Genomic DNA, 21614 nt, shown 5'->3' with positions numbered 1-21614 from the left:
GAAATTTTGTCACAGGGCTGCAAATAGTATAAGGGATTGAAAGACTACTAAAGATATACTGTGACAATAAATCAACTGTTTTATACTCCAACAACAATAGGAGCTCGACTGAGTCAAAGCATATTAACATCAAGTTTCTAGTTGTGAAAGAAATGGTACAAAGTAGATAAATTTCTATATAACACTTAGGAACAAACTTTATATTGGTAGATCCTTTTACAAAAGGTGTACTACCCAAGGTCTTTTATGAGCATACTACTCATATTGGTATATTAGAATTTGAAGAAACTTCAGTTTAGTAGGAGTTTGTCATATGTTTGTTGTATATTATATGCCCTAGATTCTATATTTGTATAGATATTTTCTGATCAGAAATAAAGCTTCAGTTTATTATACTTTATATATTATGGCTATTGAAGTTATTAATGATCTCATAAGACAAAGTTGGACCAGTTGAAAATTGTCATGTACAAATCACATTCATATAATTTTCATGCTATACATTTTATAATTGATCTATGTCATTTGGTTATGTTAATATTAGTGATCATTAATAGGTTTAGCTATGATTGATATAGCAGTGATCACTTTGGTCATATACTAATATGACTAATGGATGAGATTATTTTATATATCCTGTTTAATAATGATAATAGTTTTGAGCTTATAAAGTATAACATATTTATAAGGATAAGAGATTATTAGAATTTTAAGAGTCATACGGGTATAATTAAATGTGTTAAGTCATTATTTTGATTAGTCAAAATTAAAGTGATCTAATTAAAGTAAAGTTATTTAGTTAAGAAACATAATTATTACGAAAATTAATTATGTAGATACCATCAGTTATATTCCTGATTTAATAATGCGAAGATCTAATAAGTTTTTTATGAAAACGTTCTAAAATTCAGTTTTACTTTTATAAAAGATGTTTGATCCGTATTTGATGTATTAAATAACCAACACACAAACCACATTTAATACGATGGAATTAATAACTTGCTCATGATGTTGCATATACAATTTAATCATTAGCGTTTTCTTATAAAGATTATAGAAGATATTAAACAACATAAAAATTATCAATAACATGAATTGAAGCCTCCATAATTCTAGAAAATTAATATCGAGATTAACACGAGACGCATAATATTGCATATAGTGGTTTCACTACCAATTTCAAGTGTCATAACATTTTTATGATATATATATATATATATATATATATATATATATATATAATTTCACATGTACCATTGCACCCACATTTCAGTATGACATTCAAGAAATAGCATGAATTAGTCTTACAAAAGAATAACATAGAAAAGAACTTTTGCATTTATGCCAACATTTAAAATATATATTGATTTTTTTTTATTGGTTCAATCAAATGACCAACTGCATATGCATATAAACTATATTGATAGATGAATGAGAAAATGATATAAGAGATACAAGCAACAAAGTTATCCCACCAAGGGTTTCATTTCATAGACCAGGTAAGGAGATGTGATCAACTATGACAAGTCCAAACATACTCATAGGTCAAAACAAAATCATATATACTCGGTCTCGGACGAACGTAATAGTAATTGCAAAAACAGGATGTAAGTGTTACATGTTATAGAGTCAACTACGTCCAATTTTAGTTTTGATGTATTGGGCTAAGCAACAGCGGCGACTAATATATTGATCAACATCTATCGGAAATTGCTGTATAATAACATATTTGTAGCCACACGAAGAGCCACTTGTTCATGGCACAAACTTCTCTGCAATAATAGGTCACTAAAAAGCCCGACAATCAATGAGTGTATGAATTCATTATTACATTATTTTTTTAATAAGATTTAAAGAAAAAACAGTGTAACTCTTTAGGACTGTAATATTCCTAAAGTAAGTATGAAATATGATGATTGGTCCGATCCAACGAATGGTTTATGAATTGAGAAACTCATGTTTATCTCAGTTAAATGGCATCGTAGGTAAACAGTGAACTGCTTACTACGTCTTTACGTCAGTCGAACGCAATGCACGTGATTTCTTCTGCATGGCGTTGCTTGTACGTGTGAACAGCTAAAGTAAATGTGATTTCTTCTACGTGTCGTTGCTCGGAGACCATTGCAAAAAAAAAATATTAATTTCTGCTTGGTATCAGGATGCTTTATTAGAGCACCATTTTCCTTACCTTAATCAGAATTAATTATCTTCGGATGAAATCTTAGGAATTTGAGGTATGGATTCTGTTCGATGAATGTGATCTTGTGATCTTCCTTTGTTTAAGTCTGCATCAAACCTAGTCTAAAAAGATTGCATCACATCAGCAGAGGATATCTTAATTCATCCTTCAGGCTCAATGCAGGTCTTACCAACCAACCAAAGCATATGTATCATTATAGTGAGCTGTTGACCCTCCTATATGAGATACTATTCTTTTGATACAGATGAACCTAGAACACATTGCTCTCCACTGATAATTGCATGAGGAGTACCAGAGAGATCTGCTGATGAATCATATCCCACAAGAGATCCCAGGAACATAAAAGTATTTTGTTTCCCTAGAGATCTTGACAAAGAAATCTTTAGACCAAGAGTCCTCAATGATTTCACCATGTAATGACCAGAATCCAACACAATTTTTTTTCTGCATGTAGTTGCTTATTGTTCTCTATTGACTATTCTATGCCTTTGCTCATGTGTGAAAGCTTTGTACATGTTCAAACATCTTCCCAGTTCTTGAGGAGATTCTTTGAAGTGATAATTATGTTGGAGGCACAAGCAAGCATCAGTGGTTATCACTCAATAACAAATGCATCTAGAAAGCTATATAGAAAACCCCAAAGAGGGAGACATAAAGTTGAACAGCTTGATCTATGCTAGGAATGAAAGGGATGATATTTTCTATATCCGTATCCCACATGGCTTCCATTACATGGAGTGATGAAGATTAAGTTGACTGACAGATTGGCAGATTTAGATCAGCAATCCATGGCTGATGAGGATATATATACATGTAAATTCTTTGATCCCTTTTTGCATAATCAATCGATTCTAAGGGTGGTATAGAGAAAGGTTTGAATGCAGATTAGCTGTCATGCCATACATTGGTTTAACTCCTACTAAATTGCTTAAGCTATATATGTGCTTGTTCTGAATGTGCTCTTTTACACCTGATCTACTAAACCAAGAAACTTATAATCTTGGATTCATTATATTTCGATATGTACTAGCTAAATTTAATGTCATTTTTCAGAAAAGGATGGGATGATTAACCCATCAGTTTATTAGGGAAAAAGAAGGAAATATGTGCGCAACAATGTACAAGGAAAATGCTGAGTGGCTCATGAGGTATTAGCACAAAAGCTTGTGTTTAGTGTGGGGAAGCTCTCTATTGTCTACCATGAGGCAATGGAGAGACTCATGAGGTATGATTATATATATATATATATAATCATACAAGTGTGGGAGGGACTCAGTAGCACATGCCACCAGAACAACCATTCATCAATCAGTGATTTGTTGGGTACCTTCTTAATGATCACAAGATAATTCTTTTTCTGGAGGATCATACTGAAGAAATGGTCAAAGATTTACTAGCACATGGTAGCATCAATAAGAAACAAGGCTGCCAAATTACTCTTTAGATCTCTTCCATATCCTAATAAAGAAGAAGATTTGCTTGGTTGTTCTACTTATCCTGTGAATACCATCAGAGTGTTGTGTTGCATGAGGGAAGAGATTAACAAGTTTTCTTGTCACTGTGCGCAAGCTTTGCGGACTTCCCACACCATTCGAATGCTTGTGCAGTCCGCGGGCTTCATGCACGGAGCATGAACGTGTCGTGGGACGTAGCATGCCTTGTGCAGTGGCTACGTATATAGGGGGAAGACAAGGATGGTGCGCATGCTTTAATGCGTGCTTCAGAGACGGCGATGGGGATCGGTGGGTGTGGCGCATGTGATCCCACGTGAACCACGTCGGTGATTGCTCGCGGCCTCCACCGGCCTCCTCTCCCTCCTTCGGCTGCAGGCCCCCAGCCTCGAGAACAGGGTGTCGGTGGCAGGAGGAGGAGGAGGAGGAGGGATGACCCACCCACCGCCATGGGAACCGAAGGCGGAAGGTGGGAACGGCCACTGTTCGCGCTTCCGGATGCATCCGGGTCCCACAAGAGCCGACGAGTGGGGCCCGCTTCGGACCCACTTCTCCGGTGCCACTCTGTCAGCGTTGTCGGTCAGCGGTCAGCGGTCGTCGTCTGTTTGACTAGGCCGACACAGGAGTTGCCGCATGGCAGTCCATATCAAACCTTCATTATATTATATTGATCTCTCTATCCTCTCTCTATATTATTTGTTTGTTAGGTTTTGGCTACTACTGTCCGCGAAAAGGACCTTTTTGGACTTGGTATGATGGTCAACATATAGCATGTTTCATTGCTCTCATTAACGTGTTAACTGGAGAAGGAACAAGAGGAGGACCTCAGGAGTGTTTGATGTGCCACCCTAACCAACAACATTATTGTGCCATGAAAGGCATGTTAAAGTCTTTGACTCAAATTAACCACAATCAAGCGAGCCACATAAATACGATTTAACTTATCCAACAACTTAAGCCTCTGAATTATATCATTTTCCAACCAAATCTATATTAAGCCCGATTAATTTCACTCGGACTCATTAAATTTGAGAAAGACCAATGAGAGACAGAGGTGGTCTCATCCATGTCCTGCAGTCTCATCCCATCATGGAAGCAAAGAAATAAAGAAGATTGGAAGATAGAAAGGAGGAACACGTATGGATTAATGCTGCGTGCAGGTCCGAGAGTGACTCTTTCCCTGCCATTTCGATGAGTTCGGTCACTCTTCACTGACTCAATTGGTCGGCAGTTTGCCGCTGCATGGGTGTAGCTTTTACGACGTTGCATCATCTGCATGCATGGGTGACGGCGGCTCGCAGTGCCTCCACGTAGACCCACTGCACAGGGAAGATCATATATGTTTGGTTTCATAGAATTCGTATTTTTCACACACACAAACGCACCCTAAATCAAAGTTCTCTCACGTAAGTAGTAGTAGTAGTAGTAGTAATAATAATAATAATAATCATAATAATAATAATAATAACAATAATAATAATAATAATAATAATATATGTCTCTTAATATATACATTCAAGTGTCCATATAATATCAATCATGGCACCAAACGATCATATATTATTAAATTATTTATCATATGATTATTCAAAACAATTAAAGCGTGTCCTCATAAGTTGCCTTTACTAAGTTATATTTGCGCCATTCCAAATTATGTTTCGGTGGATCAACAATAATAGTTTACCCATCCATTTAATTGATCATTGATGTGTCATCTTCTTGCGAGAGATTACCAGAAGACTGATCATTTTAGGAGTAGGTATAATAAGGAGATAAAATCAACCAATTTCACTACAGAATAACGTCTCTCCTAAACTTCATTTCACGCATACTTTTTTAATATAGTATTATACATATCATAGAGGAAAAAGAATAGACTGCTTGTGTGAAGAGGTGTGTGATCACTGTTTTCTGCACACGGGAACGTTTTAGTTCATGTACGTATTTAAGGCACTGAGACGGCGAAGCAGTTGACGTGACTTTGGCTGACGTGACTTTGACTGAAGCGCCGCAGCAACATCATTGACCAAATCACGTGGTTAATGGAGGCCGCAGTATCGCGATGGCTGCAGCTACCTCGAAGAGACGACCGACCTCCTCTCCTCTCTTCCTCTCCTAAGCTCTGCTATTTCTAGGCTAGGGTATGTCGTAGATACGCAGCGTGCATGGCATCCATCCAACCCCTTACCGAACCCTTTGCGTGACCTCTCTGGCCAAGGATTGCAACGGATCTCCTCCTCATCATCTCTCTCTCTCTCTCTCTCTCTCTCTCTCTCTCTTCTGTTTTGAGCTGCCATGTCGCCAGGTACGGCGCGGTACTGACGAATGGTCTCCGCCCACGCGCCACTTTGCTCTGCTTTTCGGTCTTAATGGATGCGCTCGCCTCGGGCGTCGAACTGAGGCGATACCACCAGTGTACGACACAGTTAATGCGTCCACCGGAAGGCAGCCGTTCCTTCTCAACTTTTGCGTTGCCCTATTCCTTCGCCGCCCTCTGTCTCTCTCTCTCTTCTCGAGATCGCATTCCGTCTTCCAACGTCTCACGGACACGCTAATTGGCATGGCAATGGCTGCTGCTAGCTACATCGCCTGTGGATTCAGATAAACTTGTGTTAACAATGGCCTTTACGCCCATCACATATCTGCAGATTGCTCCCACCGCATTCCATGTTGTAGTAAAGCATTTCTCAGGAAGACAAAACATAACCATAACGTTTCAACACTACTTCCTTCGTTGTAGCTATAGAAACACTTGTATCACTTCCATGGGTCACTCTATCTCTCTCCTTGTCCTGTGAGTTCAGAGTTCCATCTTCCAACGCATTCTGGAGAAGCTAAATGGCATGCTTATCAATGGCTGCTGTTAGCTACATCGCCTCTGGATTCAGATAACGTTCGTTTCAATAATGCCCACTCATCACGATACTGCAGATTACTCTCTCACTGCATTCCATGTTGTAGAGAAGCAATTCTCAGGAAGACAAAACGTAACCACAACATGTCAACACTTCATTAATTATAGCATTAGAAACATACGACCACCCATTACTCTCCATTAGGGGTTTCGCATACACTGCGAACCCAAACGACGAAACATATAGATCTACAACAGAACCATAGAGAGGCCCCCGAGACTCGTTCATATAGCCAAAACCGGAGCAGCCCCTGACGACAATCACTAGATATCTGATCGACCTATTTTGTCTACTACTTGTTTGATGTGAGTGAATCTAAAAGACACCGACGACGTTCGCCCTGGGCGTGGCGGTGGCCGTGAGGGGAGTCTCCATCTCCAGCGACAGTTTCAGCACCTCGCCGAGGTCGACCGGGGCCCCGGCTGCTGGCCCCCACTCGAACGCGTGGACCAATCGCGCCACCCACAGCCCCACGGTGGCGAGGCCCAGGTTCTTGCGGGGACACACGCGGCGCCCTGCGCCAAAGGGCGCGAGTCGTAGGTCCCCCCCACGGACGTCCACGTTGGCGCCGCCCTCCGCTTCAACGAACCGCTCCGGACAAAAGACCTCCGGGCTGGCCCACACCGCGGCGTCATGGGCGATGGACCACATGTTGACCATGGCGGTGGTTCCGGCGGGGACCAGCATCCCGTTGCTGAGGTGGACGTCGGCAGTGGAGAGCCGGGCCCAGGAGAGCAGCGGGCCCGGCGGGTGCGCGCGGAGGGTCTCCTTGACCACGGCCTGAAGATACGGCATCCTCACGACGTCGGCATCGGTGGGCATGCACCGGGGTCCAACGACGGTGTCGATCTCGTGGCGGAGCTTGACTTGCACCCCCGGGTGGAGCACCAACTCCGCCATTGCCCACTCCGTCAGCAACGCCGTCGTGTCCGTGCCCCGAAAGATCATCTCCTGCCGTGGAAACCACATCAGACGGCTAATAGTACAAGTACTTTTTACATTTGCGCCCTCCATAATAATGTTTTAACAAATTATACATTTCAGTGCAACAAAGAATAGTGCGTAAAACCACAGGCGTTACCCAAAGGACGGCGATCATGTCGTCTTCTTCGAGCTTCTCGTGGCCATCCAGCGAGAGAAGCACGTCCACAAAGTCGTCGTTGGCATGCTTTTGGCTCGGATTCCGAAGGCGATGCTCGGCTATGATCCCACTCACAAACCTGCTAACGCGCGGCACAAGAGCCGCGCACCGGGCCTTAACGTTGCCACGGTCGTAGAGCCGCGCAAGCCACGGGAGATGGTCGGACCAATTGAAGGCGCCTAGGAGATCGAACCCTTCCCGCACCATCGCCTTGAGCTCCTCCACCTCCGGGATGCCGCTGGGGCACGAAACGTCGTAGCGCCGCCCGAAGACGCTGCCCATGATGTTATTGAGGGCGGCGTTTTGTAGGTGCGGGCGGAGGCGGACGGCGCCCGCCCGGCGCTGCTCGACGGCGACAGCAGCTAGCATGGCGAAGCAGTCGGCATGGCGGCCGGGCTCATGAGCAGCGATGCGACGGGGGGAGAAGAGGTGGGTGGAGGCGATGCGGCGGAGAAGTCGCCAGTACGAGCCGCTGGGTGCGAAACCGATGGCGCGGGAGAACATGAGCTCGCGGGCGGAGCGCTTGAGAGGGCGGTCGGCGAAGGCCGGGTGGGATAGGATCTCGCGGGCGACGGCGGGGTCGGATGAGACGACGGCAGGGGTGGAACCAATGGAAAAGGCCATGAGGGGCTTGGCGTGTGCGGCGGCGGACAGGGCGGCGAGGGCGCGGTGGGGGAGGTTGCTGCTCAGGGCGAAGAGAGAGCCGAAGACGGGGAGACCGCGGGGGCCGGGGATGGTGACGATCCCACGGCGAGCCCGGCCATGAGACCAAGCGGAGCCGCCGGGGGACAGCGCCCACGACAGGAGCCCCAGGGAAACGAAGGCAATGAAAAGCGACAGGAGGAGCATGGGCGTGTCACAGCGGAGGGTGTCGGCGTCAAGAAAGGCAGGGAGGGCTAACACCCACCAGTTCGAGTCAGTCGTAGCGTATGTAATCAGCGCCATTTTCTTCCTCAGAAGCAGCAACAAGCAAGAGAGGTGCAGGAGAACGGAAGAGTACAGGCGCAATGTGGGGAGGCGAGAGGAAGGGCGAGAGGCGCATCATTTAAAGGGGGAGGAAGGGGGACTTCTCAGCTCCCTCAAACATCCGCACCACTCATCAGGTGCAGGCACGAATCTCGAGAGGGAAAGATCACGTGATTGTAAACGTCGAGTGTTGGTTGTTGCTTCTAGCGAAATGTTCGACGTACCCGTAATTTTGTATGTCTTGGAGGTTTCGTTGGATTGGATGGTCGTGATCAGAGATCACGAGGGGCAAAGGATGCTCATTGAAGTAGTGGTAGCTAAAAGGAGGAGCGTTTAGCGTTTAATAGGCGTGGCATTATCGTTAGGCTTAAATGTATGCAATAAGAGTCTAATGATGATCGACTTTAAATTTCTTTGGCCAACGGAGGGGGCTGAAATCTTGGTACGCTATTCTTACATCCTTCTTGTAAGAAGGAATATAGTTAATGTTTCACATATATGTATGTATATATTCTTTAATCGCTGCAATCAACATAACAAAGCTGAAGAGAAAACAACGCGGCATTTCACCAAATATATTAGATGGATGTTCTCTAATCATTTGTGCGTGTATGTGATCTGTTCGATGAAATGATGAAGCTCGAAGTGAAGTCAAATAGAGTATTTGGCTACTGAGAGTGATTGGTGGCCTGCGAGCGGCGTCCCATGGTTTCTCTCAAGGAAACTGCGAGCTCGAAGGCAAGAAGACAAAGAGTGGAGGGGGTAAAGTAACGCTTCGAAGTGTGAGCTCTGTAACTTCCATGGCCTCCCAACATGGTTATGAGAGAGAGAGAGAGAGCGCGCTGTGCATTTAATATCGTCTTGGAACGCCGTGGTCAGTGATTCCGATCTCCATACATGAAGAAGAATGATGCTGTGGGTGAAGAGCAGGGAGGATGGCGTTGACGATGTTTAACAAAATACCACTGGTTTAGAACCTTCCACAAGGCCTACTTGTAGAGGGGGGGGGGGTGGGTTTTGTTGGCTAAGATGATGTGATTTAGAGCCACAGGAGTGGCTTAGGGCATTGGCCCGTGTGTTGTGGGGTGTGAGAAGGGTGGCCACAGAGTAGAAAAGTTGCTCATAAAGACCAGCTAGTGTAGTAGTATTTGACTTCTTGTCAAGTAATTAAACAAATCACTGTCATCATATCACCTTAAGAGGCTTTTTGGAAACAAAAATGTTCATCTTATGTTTTCATTATTTTGTTTTATAGAAACCCTCTGCCAAACAGAAAGAAAGGTTCTATAATTCGAACTATTTTATAAAGTAGAACAACAATTTGTTTGTGTGTGTGTGTGTGTTGGTTTCAAGAAGTCATCTGGAACACCAGCTTATACATGCACTGGTCGTTGATGATGAATCACCAGCCAACATGAAAACTTTAGATGATGCGTAAACCCTCAAATCTGTGCCACATTTATTTATGTGCTTGTTCACATTTTGTCACAAGCCATATACAAATTCAAATATTTTCATGTACTTACTTGCATGCTAATTTCCATGGAGCAACAACACAATATATATATATATATATATATATATATATATATATATATATATATATATATATATATATAAGGTCAACAAAAGGCCTGGCTTGAGAAAGTACTAATAGTAGAAGACCCTGCAGCAAAATAGTTCCAAATTTCAAGTACTAGGTTCACTTGAGAAAGTACAAGGCATGAAGGTAATGGCTGGAAGCTACAAATCAAGGGTTCAAAGCCACACATTAAATTAACTTAACCATCATTTCCTAGTTATTATCTAATCCACACTATGACCAATGTCTTGCTTTTCTGTCTTAAGAGGTACCCTTACGAAAATCCTGGGAAGGTGGAATGAGACTAGAAAACCATCCATTGTAGAGCATGATGACAGATTCATAAAACCTTCCAAGAAAGCAGAAATCACACAAGATATGAAATAACACTTTGTCCTTTGCTTAGCATTTACCTTCTTGCACTGTCTGGTGTTTGTTCAAGGCATCCTTGACCAGTGGTTTCATAGAAAGACTGGAACCCCCATCTATAATCTCGTCCCTGAAAGACATTCAAAAAGAAAACATAAGGATTTTTGCAATTATGATCTTAATCACACACGGTGGGCTCATGTTTGATGTTGTAGAACAGAACTGGACATTCTCACTAAGGCATTTTTGGTCCTTACTGAGAATGGCTGTTAAAATAAACTTCAGATACAAGATCTGCAATCCTTTCAAGTTTTTTATTGTCATTATCAGGAATAGCTAAGTTGCATCGTGCACGGAGTTCAAGTACAATTTAGTCTTCACATGGCCAAACATTAAAAAGTGACAAAATTTGACAGCGGAACATGTTAGTATTTCAGAACATATATGCACAAGATTGATTCAGTTTTCGGGCAGCCTAAGTTGAATCCCATCAGGTGGCGGCCTTAAGGTGCAGACCATCTCTCTTGTCTTCCCGAAGTAAACCTGTCAAAGCACACGATGGCAATTCAGAACTCATCGGATTCTGTCAAAATTCTTGCCACTATGTGATCCTTGTTTAGGCAATTGACCACTACGTGGCGAAAGTGACTTCAAACTTCAAAAGAAATCTAGCATCACCAAAGGATAAGAGAGAATACCTGATCCAGCGAGTTTCTGAGTTTTCCTTCCATCTCCTCAATCATCTTTCCCATGTTACACAAGTGACCCTCTGCCACCGAAAGGTCATGACTCATCTGCATTGTATATGAAATTGTCAGGTGAGACTATTTGGTTATCTTCCCTCAATTATTTAAACTTTTTTATTTTATTCTTTTGCACAAGCTTAGCTGATTGTAACACGGCACATTGAAAAAAGATTGCTACAATAACATGGATATGATCTTACCAATGACATCTAACTGCCTTGTACCTACTTGAGATGGAAGCAAATCCAAAGGACCCAAAACCTGACATTGGATGAACCCATCTAAAGAACACTAGGATGTCTGGACATTGTTGACTAACTAGCTTCAGCTTTAATGAAACTGACAAATTTCAAACATTCAATAAGGCACGACATAAACAAGCAATCCATCCAAGCGAGCCAAGAGGTAAACAGCTTGGGTCGTGGAACAACCTAAGTTTACACCCAATAACTAATTAAATTGTGTTGCCAGACATTACATCTTAACTTCAGATATAATGTATCCTTTCAGTAAATTGGTGGGAATAAAAAAGCATGGCAATGATGGATATGCTAGCAAAATAGATGTTTCATTTGATTCCACATGCACTCTAAAAGCCCATTTCTGTACAGTTCTACTTGGCTTGCAATATACTCAAGCCTATCATCTGAGGTAATGTCAGCAAAAGTTTAAAACTGAGATCAGTAAGTAAATCTAATAACCACCAGCGAATAAAATTCTTTCCCGATAAGGTACCTGTCTTCTGATTGAACCTGACAGATTAAAAGTTCCTGATGATTTGTCTTCTGTGGTCAAAGACAGCATGACGGTGCTGGTTAAGCGATAATGAGCTGTTCCCTCTTCCTCTGGTCCAACCTATTAGTACATGTAAAGGTCTAATAATTACCACTAAAAGCACTTTAGCCAGGCAGAAAGTATGAAAGCACTCAAACAACTTTAATAATCGAGGGTCCATCTTGAGAAAACCTCAATAACATGAACAGCATCCCAGGACCCTTCTTGCAAATATCCTCTTCTACCATGCCCTGTTCTTGATCCATCTTCATTTGAAATTACATTGACATGTCACTAAAAAAGGGTACCATTTCTTCAAGGGATATTTCCCTCCCCACCCCACCCCCAAAAAAAAATAAAGTAAAGAAAGTACCTTTCTTAATCAAGAAGCATGCAATGAAACTTTCATTGTGATCCTCCCATATGTAAACAGATGAAACACCCCCTTCATAATACCTATGAGTCAAGAGTGTAGAGAAAAGTGGTTACTATATCTACCGGACTAGAAAAGCTAAAGAAGAACGTTTGTTTCTGGATTAGAGCGGGAAGAAAGAATGATAAACACAGAACATAATTCATGGTCATTCAAATTATATCATGACAAACGTCTAAACCCAAGAAAGTAAAGGACCTCACTGGTCACGATAAACAGTAAAAACTTCGTTTGCTTCAATTTCCAATTTCCTCAGTTGCGGAGAGGGAAGAGGTCCATCTTCCAGAGGAGGGAAATACTTGTTAGACCATGGCGATCTGCATATTAATGTCAAACAATGGAAATCAATACTTGAGACTTTCAGAAGGCGAAGCGAACCAGCCAGAAAACAAACACAAGATATAATTCACCATTATCCTGAAATGTATTGAGGCCAGAGCACTAAGAATAGTTCAAATGAAGAAAGGGTTACCTATATGAATCCGCATCCCTGTTGTACTCGCACAATATGAACTCCTTCATCAGCTGCTGATCCATACAAACCTGCTCTCTTGATTAAAAGAAAGGGTTATTTTTGGAGGCAAGCAAAAGCACGTTGGCGTCATGTGAAATTAACCTCGATGATGTCTGTCCTATACTCAACTGGGACATCTATCAAAAAAGCTAAATTTTGCATAATTCAGTAAGAACATAAAATTGACTTCCTAACAAACCGAAACATAGGAAAAAAAATTATCTAAAATAAGGTCAAATCGTTGCTTTCTCATCTAAAAAAAAAAAAGGTTAAGTTCAACCTGTCTTTTCTTCATGCATTATGATTGCCATGATTGATGATGACTAGCAAACATGGCATACAACAAGTCTCGATTTTGTAACTCGAAAGCTACCGGAGAGGACATCATGAAAACAGAAAGGAAAAGAGAGGCAGATTAATCGAAAGAATAATAAAAGAAACGTTAAGATATCACGAAACGGAGGAGGAAATCCTCGAAAAATAATCGGACAATCAGGTATTGGTGGTCGATTTCCCACAAAAAAAATCATATTTTGACGCAACATCCGATGGATATGGCTCTCCAAATGGAACCCTAGGCGGCAAAGAGATAAATCCAAGCACGAGAAGAAAGGAAAGAAAGAACCTCACGAGGAGAAGAAACCGAAAGGCAAAGGAAGGAGGCATTTGAACAAATCCCACCGATAGGCACACGGATCGACGAGAAGAACAAACGATCAGATCGACAAATACGAAAGAAAACGGACCGCGAAATGCGACGGAGACGTGCAAAGATACCAACTTGGAACCCGGCAGCGGGAGTCAGAGATGGATGAGAGGCGAGAAGGAAGGACCTGGAGGGGGAGGTCGACTTGGGAGAGGAGATCGGCGGAGTGGTGGGGGAGGAGGGAGAGCAGGGCGGACAGCGCCGTCTCGCTCTCCTTGGGGGAGATCCTGCGCATCAGATCCATTGCTGCCTCCATCTTCAGACGATTACCCTATCTTCTTCCTTCGTCTCCGTGTGGAATCGCCGGTGAAGGAGGCCAAAAAAGGGGGGACTCGTTGTTTACGTTTTTTGGTTCGTCGAGAAGCGAAGGAAGAGGCCGTTTGAGCGATCCGAGTTTCCCTCCCGAGACTTTATTTTTATTTTTATTTTTTTTATATACTCTTTAATTTTATAGGGTCACTAAAAAGCTGTATATTATTTATTTATTTATTTATTTTTTTCATCAATAATAAAAAAAAAGATCACTAATTTATTGGGCTGGAAATATATTGGAATATTACAAGAAATAACAACTATAATCCCTTAATTGGGCCAGGCCGATTAAGGCCCACTGATTGTTTCGGCCACATCGATCCATCATAAAAAAAATGATTTCATGAATTAGGATCGAGTTAGAGTGTCATAATATTCGTGATACTAGGAAATATTCATCTCTATCTAGAGTTTGACACGATATATCAATTACCATCAAAAGTCTTAATCCATTATCCTTATTATGTTAGTTACTATACAAAGTATTTTCTCTCACAGTAAACCTTAAGGACGACCAGCTACTACTACTATCTAAGGTGACTATCATGAAGCAATAGGTTCTCTCAATCATTTGGAGTGATTGTTGGAGGGACTGCATTTGTATCGCAACATCCTTGCTAAATTCTATATGAATATCTAAAATAAAATCTGGCAGATGAAGTTAGTAAGATTCATATTAGTCGTTCTTTTGTTTGATTACTGGAAGATATGGCGAGTAGTGCGGTTTGGAGGTACTTAAGTTCTTTAGGACAACATTTACAAGTGAACCAAAGTGCATGTTGTGAGATATACATGTTGGAGAAACCCTGAATGCACTAGAAAATTATGTCGTCCTTTCCCTTTGAATTGTGCAAAGGGAGAGGAAAATTTTAGAAAAATAAAAAATAAATAGGTAGAAATGATAATTATAAATATATATATATATATATATATATATACTAAAAATATCACCGAGATTCTTTTTCTTACTAAAATATTTTTTAATCTTAGTAGGAGTTAATTTTGATTATTATAAAATTTAAATATCGAATTATATATGATCATAATTATTATGTATTTTTATATTCTCTTATATCAATGCTTAAATAATGTATGAATTAGTATTTGAGAAGTGGTATAGGGCTTTTTTTAAAAGTTCTATAATGTTGTTTTTGTTGTTGGAGTTTCTTTCTCCTTTTTTTTGTTTGGTTAAAACTTCGTTACTATTTTTTCTTTTATTGAATAATGTCTTCTATTCAAAAAATTATTAGGGATTTCATAAATGGAAAGATATATCATTTTATCTTTTGGTTTGATTATTATCTATTTAGTGATATTCAAGCGGAAATCTGCCCAAACCGAAGGAGAAAGAAAGCCAAATCAAATTAGATCATAACTGTTGGGTCCCATCTCTATCTTCTCCCATTTCTTTTTTTCTTTTTTGTTTTCCCCTTCTTTCTTAATCCTTTTTCTCTCTCAGTTTCCATCCATCTCCTCCTCCGTTGGGACACTAAGTTCGGTCTCCCTCCACTTGTTCGACGAATGCTTCAGAGACACTTGAAGCCTAATAATTTCTAAAAATAACGAACTCCTAAAATCGCCATAAATTTAAATAACTTTATTCAAAATTCCTCTTCATATTAGACGACGATATTTTTGTTAAATTCATACTTGGAGTAGACTACAAGATTCTTTATATTTGTTTACTATTTTAAATTTTTAATAGAAAGGTTCATCGACTTTATTTCTTTCAATTATACGAGGAAGAAGAAATAATATTTGAGAAACTGAATATAAGAAAGACTACTGTTGAATATAAGAGGAAGAGTTTGTCTAAACTCTATTATTTAACGAGGGTTGCATATGGTAAGAGAATGTCTAAAGGCAAATGCTCAATGCTCTAACAAATTTAATTTAATTATCAAAATCAAACGAAAACAAAATTAAAAAAGTCTCAAAGACCTTTGGATGGAAACAATACAATTATTAAATGTACTGTAAGATCAAATGGGAAAGCAAACAAAAATAAAATAACTTAACACAAGGACTAACGAGCTTATGGACATGAATATTAAGTTCAATGATTGAACAATCCATGCCATAATGGACATGGACATGAGAACTACCCATAATTTCATCATTGATAACAAAATAAGATGACTAAAATTGAATACGGAGAAAAGCCTAAGTCGTTTAAAGTTATGAACTTAGAAACCAAATAAATCTTTGAGTTGACGGAGGGGTTACTATCAAAATCAAAACACGAATTTCGCGCACCAAAATGACGATGTGGATAGACGAATTCGAAGTCATTATATTCCATCTATATCCTGATAGAATGAATTTTCTTATCCCTTTGGTGTGGATAGAGATGACATTCATATAATAATAATAAAAGATGAATATAATAGAAAATTTATAATAAAAAAGCATGATGTTATCTTAAAGAGAAATATAATAGATTAATCAAGACTTCCGTCTTAGGAATCAATTGGTATTATCTAGAACAAGATAGAGGAGGAGGAATTGTTTAGTTACTTCTAAATGAATAATAATAAAAAAAAAAAGAGATGTTAGGAATATATTTATAGAGCTTAAAAATTACAGTATTTATTGTCAAAGGGACATTTTTTAATACCAACCATTAAAAATTATTTTTAATAATTTTCTTTAAAATTAACCCTAACATTATTGTCAAAATTATTATAGAAAAATCAATTTATCTATTTTCCGGTTAAGGTATCCAATATATAATAAACATAGGAGGATGACTAGAAGCCAAGTGTGCGGTGCAATTAATTCAGGTGCAGACTATTGATCGTGCAGACTATTGATCGAGAAGGTCAGCTTAATTAAGGTGCGATTGGGATCGTCTTCTTCGGTCTGTCAAATGAGGTAAAGAAGGGTTGAGAGAGAGAGAGAGAGAGAGAGAGAAAGAGAGAGAGAGGCCATAGGAAATCCGGAACATGCCACGAGCTGGAGGCATCCCATGCACGCTTGTCTACCTCATGCAACCACAAGTCATCACGTCTGATGGAGACCAGATGCATCTCTCTTTCTCTCTCTCCCTGTTGCAATTAAGTGCCAACGTCATGTCTCCCTTCTTCAGATGAGGCAGTGACGACACCTGCCTAGTGATCCCTTTCCCTGCACCAAGTAAACTGATATCCGAAGACGCATACTTCAAAGATGAAAAGTGATACGAATATTGGGATTGATAAGACATATTTTGGACTCTAATCACGTTATCATCCGCGCTCCTACCATATCGGCACGTGGAGGGACCATCGCATGTCGAGTCAAAAGCTATGCCGAGGCACCCCTTGGTATGTCCCGTCTCGGAATGCTCGAGACGACGCCGCCTAGCATCGTTTCACGCATTCCGGAACGACGACCACATAAAGATACCACCTCGCCCCTCGGGAATCGATCACCGCGCCAAACCTGTATATAGTCGGTCCTCATATAATAGTATAAAAGTCCCTGGTCGACATCTGGCTAGAGGAGAGATAAAAAAGAAGAATCAATCACTAACTTATTCGATAAGGGGCCATTGTCGAGAACCCCCGACGAGGGCCTTATGTGCAGGAGCTCAGCCATCCTGAGAAGCGCGATCGCCCCGACCGAGAGATGCCCTTTCGGAAGATGGAACCAGCATCCCAATCGAGAGATGCCTTCTCGGAAGATGGAGTCGACGCCCCGACTGAGAGACTCCATCCCTCAGACGACACCACCGCATCCCGACTTTCTAACATAGTCAACTTTGGCACTTCTGCCAATCAATCGCGAACTCCCGACATCGACTCGTAAACCAAGCCGTGCTGACTCATCGGCCACGACGCATCAGTTCACCAATATTTTTTGACACTAGAAGGAGGGCCGATGTCGCAAGAGCTCACCCTGAGGGAGAACTACCAGGTGATCACCCCCCTCTTGGACTCGGTGATCAACCCCTCCCCGTCCTCAGGGATGGGGGCATCCCAGCCCCGACGTCGGATCACTACTAGCATATGTTCAATGATCCAGGGCTCTCTCGCCCCGAATATACTATAGACACTCGGCAGTTTCGCCCGAGGTGTTCCTCGGCCTAGCTAAGCAAGTACAAACCTTGGCAGGAATGATGCAGACGATCGTCTTGCTCATTCCGTAGATCGTGCAGCTAGCAGCTCCCCCAACCGACCCAACACAGCAAAGGCCAGGCAGGGAACAAGTCGGGATGAGAGAAGCCCGAGAGCATACAGCAAACCCGAGAAGCCTCCCCAAGCAGAGCGTGCCTGCACCTTGCCGAGTCGCTCCACCCCACCCCGAGCCCGACACCTTATCATCGGACTAGGCGGATGACTCATTCAGGATCCAACTATTTGTAGTCAACCGACGCCTAGATAAGTTCCAACATGAATTCCAGAAGTTGCGCGGTGAGACAAGAGAAGGTAGCTCGGGTGGATTCCCATTCGCTCAGGAAATATAGGACAAGCCTGTGCTGCTCAACTTCAAGCTATCGGGATTAGAAACGTATGACGGTGGCTCCAACCCCACGGAACATGTCGCCGCATTTCGGGCACAAATGGCCCTTTACAGCACCTCCGACACCTTGATGTGTCGAGCATTCCCGACTACCTTCAGAGGACCGGCATGAGCATGGTTCAGCCGATTGCGCCCGTCCTCGATCTCATCCTTTGACCAGCTCGCGAGGGAGTTTGAGCAAAACTTCCTGGCCAACATGTGACCCAGGCCTTCCATGGCCACCTTGCTCGCGTTATCCCAACGCAAAGACGAACCGCTCTCCCAATTTGTAGCAAACTTTGCAGTTGAAATCCGAGGATTCCTGGATGCTCATCCTTTTGTGATCATGCAAGCATTTTTGATGGGCTTGAGACCCTCGAGGTTCTTCTGGTCGTTGATTGAGAAGCTACCCGTGACCATCCCCGAGATGTTCCAACGTGCCAACCAGTACATCGCCGCTGAAGCCCTAATGGCGGGGAGGCACAAGGATAGCAAGAGGCCGAGGATGGAGCAAGCTAGAGGAACAACTTCAGCAGCACCAGTGGAACCTCACAGAAGGCCCGACTGACCCGAGCAACTACTCCTGAGGCCCTCACCTCTCCCCCTGAACACATCTCGTACCGAGATCTTCCTCCAGAACAGGGAGAAGGGCCTCTTGCGATAACCCAACCCCTTGAATGCTGCTCACAAAGACCGATCTAAATATTATAGGTTCCATCAGGATTACAGCCATGATACAGAAGACTGCCACTACCTCTGAAATCAGATTGAAGAATTGATCTAGAGAGGTCACCTCGAGCACTACCTCAAGGAACCAAGAGAAGCATCTCTGCACCCTAGGGGCCCAGTCGAGAAACAAATCGATGTCATTACCGGTGGACTGGCGGCCGACGGCAGTAGCTCGACGACAAGGAAGGCCTACACCCATGGTATGGTGGAAAAACACCCCAGACTCGAGTCCGAGCCTGAAATCACTTTCAAAACCGAGGAGGGTGAATGCTCCCACCGTGATGATGCTATGGTAATCTCCATCCGGATCGCCAACGCTTGGGTCAAGAGAGTGCTGGTCGACACCAGGAGCTCTGCCAACGTGCTATACCTCGATGCCTTCAAGAAGCTCAGCCTAACTAATGAGGACCTCATTCCCATAGCGTCGGGGCTCACCAAATTCACCGAGGATTCCATCTCCCCACTCGGGACTACCATCCTCCCCGTTACCATTAGGGAAGAACCAAGAGCCAAGACGACGATGACTACCTTCATGGTAGTCAACCTGCCCTCGACCTACAATGTCATTCTCAGCCGCCCGACACTTAACAAACTGAAAGTGGTGGTTTCCACTTACTACCAGGCCATAAAATTTTTGACTTCGATAGGGGTCAAGGAATCCCGAAGCAATCCGGGAGAATCAAGGCGGTGCTACCTTATAGCGGTCACTCTTCCGGAGAAGTCATGCCCCCATCAAGCCCTGGATCCCCGTGAGGAAGCCAGGACACCAATGCATCTGGAGCCCCCTGAACAACTCACCGAGGTACCCTTGAAGAGGGATTGACATGACATGACTGTGAAGGTCAGGACGATAATCCTCGAAGCAAACCAGCTCCAGCTCATCGACTTCTTGAGGAGGAATGCTGATGTGTTCGCATAGTCCTCAAAAGACATGCCAAAGATCAACTCGGGAGTAACTAAGCACCACCTCAACATCCACCCCGAGGCTCGACCGGTGAAGCAAAAGCCGAGGAAGTTTGCCCCCCGACTGACAGAAGGTAATCATCAATGAGGTAGATTGCCTTAGAGAGGCTGGATTCATAACTGAGGTGAAATACCCCTGGTGGTTGTCAAATATAGTCCTTGTTAAGAAACACAATGAGAGCTGGAGGATGTGTGTTAACTACACCGATCTCAACCGAGCATGCCCCAAAGACTGCTATCCACTCCCGAGAGTAAATCAACTAGTGGATGCCACAGCAGGGTACGAACTTCTAACATTCATGGACTCGTTCTCGGGATATAACCAGATCCGAATGGCATTGCAAGACCAGGAGCACATCGCCTTCATTACCGACAGGGGAGTATATTGCTACAAAGTAATGCTCTTTGGTCTGAAGAACACCGGGGGAACATATCAAAGAATCGTCAATGAGTTGTTCAAACAACAACTCAGGAGAAACATGGAGGTGTATGTCGACAACATGATCGTAAAAAGCAAGTCAGCAAGCACACACATGGCTGATCTAGCAGAGACCTTTCGGACCCTCAAGCGGTTCGGCATGCGCCTAAACCCATCGAAGTGTGTCTTCGGGGTTCGTTCGGGAAAATTCTTCAGATTTGTCATCCACCAGAGAGGAATAGATACAAATCCAAAAAAGGTTCGGGCCATAATTGAGATGCAGCCTCCACGCTCTATCAAGGAAGTACAACGCCTCACCGGGAGGCTAATAGCACTTAGTAGGTTCAATTCACGATCAAGAGACAAGTACCTCCCCTTCTTCCGAGTGCTCCGACAAACCGACACCTTCACATGGAACTAGGAATGCGAGGAGGCCTTCCAGAAACTCAAGACGCATCTCATTCAACTCCCCCGACTTGCATCACCCGAGCTAGGCGAAGTCCTCGGTCTTTACCTGGCGACCTCGGAATGGGCGGTTAGCTCAGTGTTAACCCGAGAGGCATCATTGGCATAGCAACCTATCCATTATGTTAGCCACGTTCTCGTCGGACTCGAGGTACGTTACCCCCCGATCGAGAGGTTGATCCTCGCACTAATAAAGACAGCCTGAATGCTGCGACTATACTTCCAAGACCACACAATCAAGGTAATAACCGACCAACCCCTGCGGCAAATCCTCTCGAAGTTTGATGCATCAAGTCGGATGCTGTGATGGTCAGTCGAGCTAAGCGAGTTTGACATCCAATACACCCCCAGGACGGCCATAAAAGCCCAGGTATTGGCCGACTTCATCTCCGAACTAACCCCCGAGTATCATGCCGTTGGGCAAGGACCCGACGACCATACGTGGGCC

The 21614-nt window shown here is 42.9% G+C and overlaps 3 protein-coding genes across 3 annotated transcripts; 1 reads left to right on the top strand and 2 right to left on the bottom strand.

Moving 5' to 3' along the window:
- Positions 1–6742: 6742 nt before the first annotated feature.
- On the bottom strand, positions 6743–8707 carry LOC135652381 (cytochrome P450 78A11-like). The gene is made up of 2 exons (XM_065173253.1): positions 7648–8707; positions 6743–7517 (listed from the first exon to the last, which is right to left on the bottom strand). Exons 1-2 carry the CDS (start codon positions 8650–8652, stop codon positions 6882–6884), a joined length of 1641 nt encoding a protein of 546 aa, XP_065029325.1. The 5' UTR covers positions 8653–8707; the 3' UTR covers positions 6743–6881.
- Positions 8708–10914: 2207 nt separating this feature from the next.
- Positions 10915–14203, bottom strand: LOC135652873 (probable F-actin-capping protein subunit beta). The gene is made up of 8 exons (XM_065174176.1): positions 13925–14203; positions 13050–13120; positions 12781–12894; positions 12518–12600; positions 12337–12410; positions 12106–12225; positions 11323–11418; positions 10915–11167 (listed from the first exon to the last, which is right to left on the bottom strand). Exons 1-8 carry the CDS (start codon positions 14051–14053, stop codon positions 11084–11086), a joined length of 771 nt encoding a protein of 256 aa, XP_065030248.1. The 5' UTR covers positions 14054–14203; the 3' UTR covers positions 10915–11083.
- Positions 14204–18826: 4623 nt separating this feature from the next.
- LOC103971335 (uncharacterized) lies at positions 18827–21122 on the top strand. The gene is made up of 4 exons (XM_009385329.2): positions 18827–19132; positions 19376–20122; positions 20240–20357; positions 20440–21122. Exons 1-4 carry the CDS (start codon positions 18827–18829, stop codon positions 21120–21122), a joined length of 1854 nt encoding a protein of 617 aa, XP_009383604.2.
- Positions 21123–21614: the final 492 nt, after the last annotated feature.

The sequence above is a fragment of the Musa acuminata genome, chromosome BXJ3-11, assembly GCF_036884655.1.
Source record: "Musa acuminata AAA Group cultivar baxijiao chromosome BXJ3-11, Cavendish_Baxijiao_AAA, whole genome shotgun sequence".
NCBI lineage: Eukaryota > Viridiplantae > Streptophyta > Magnoliopsida > Zingiberales > Musaceae > Musa > Musa acuminata.
The sequence above is the reverse complement of the archived record's forward strand: the minus strand, read 5'-3'. Positions and strand labels throughout refer to the sequence as shown.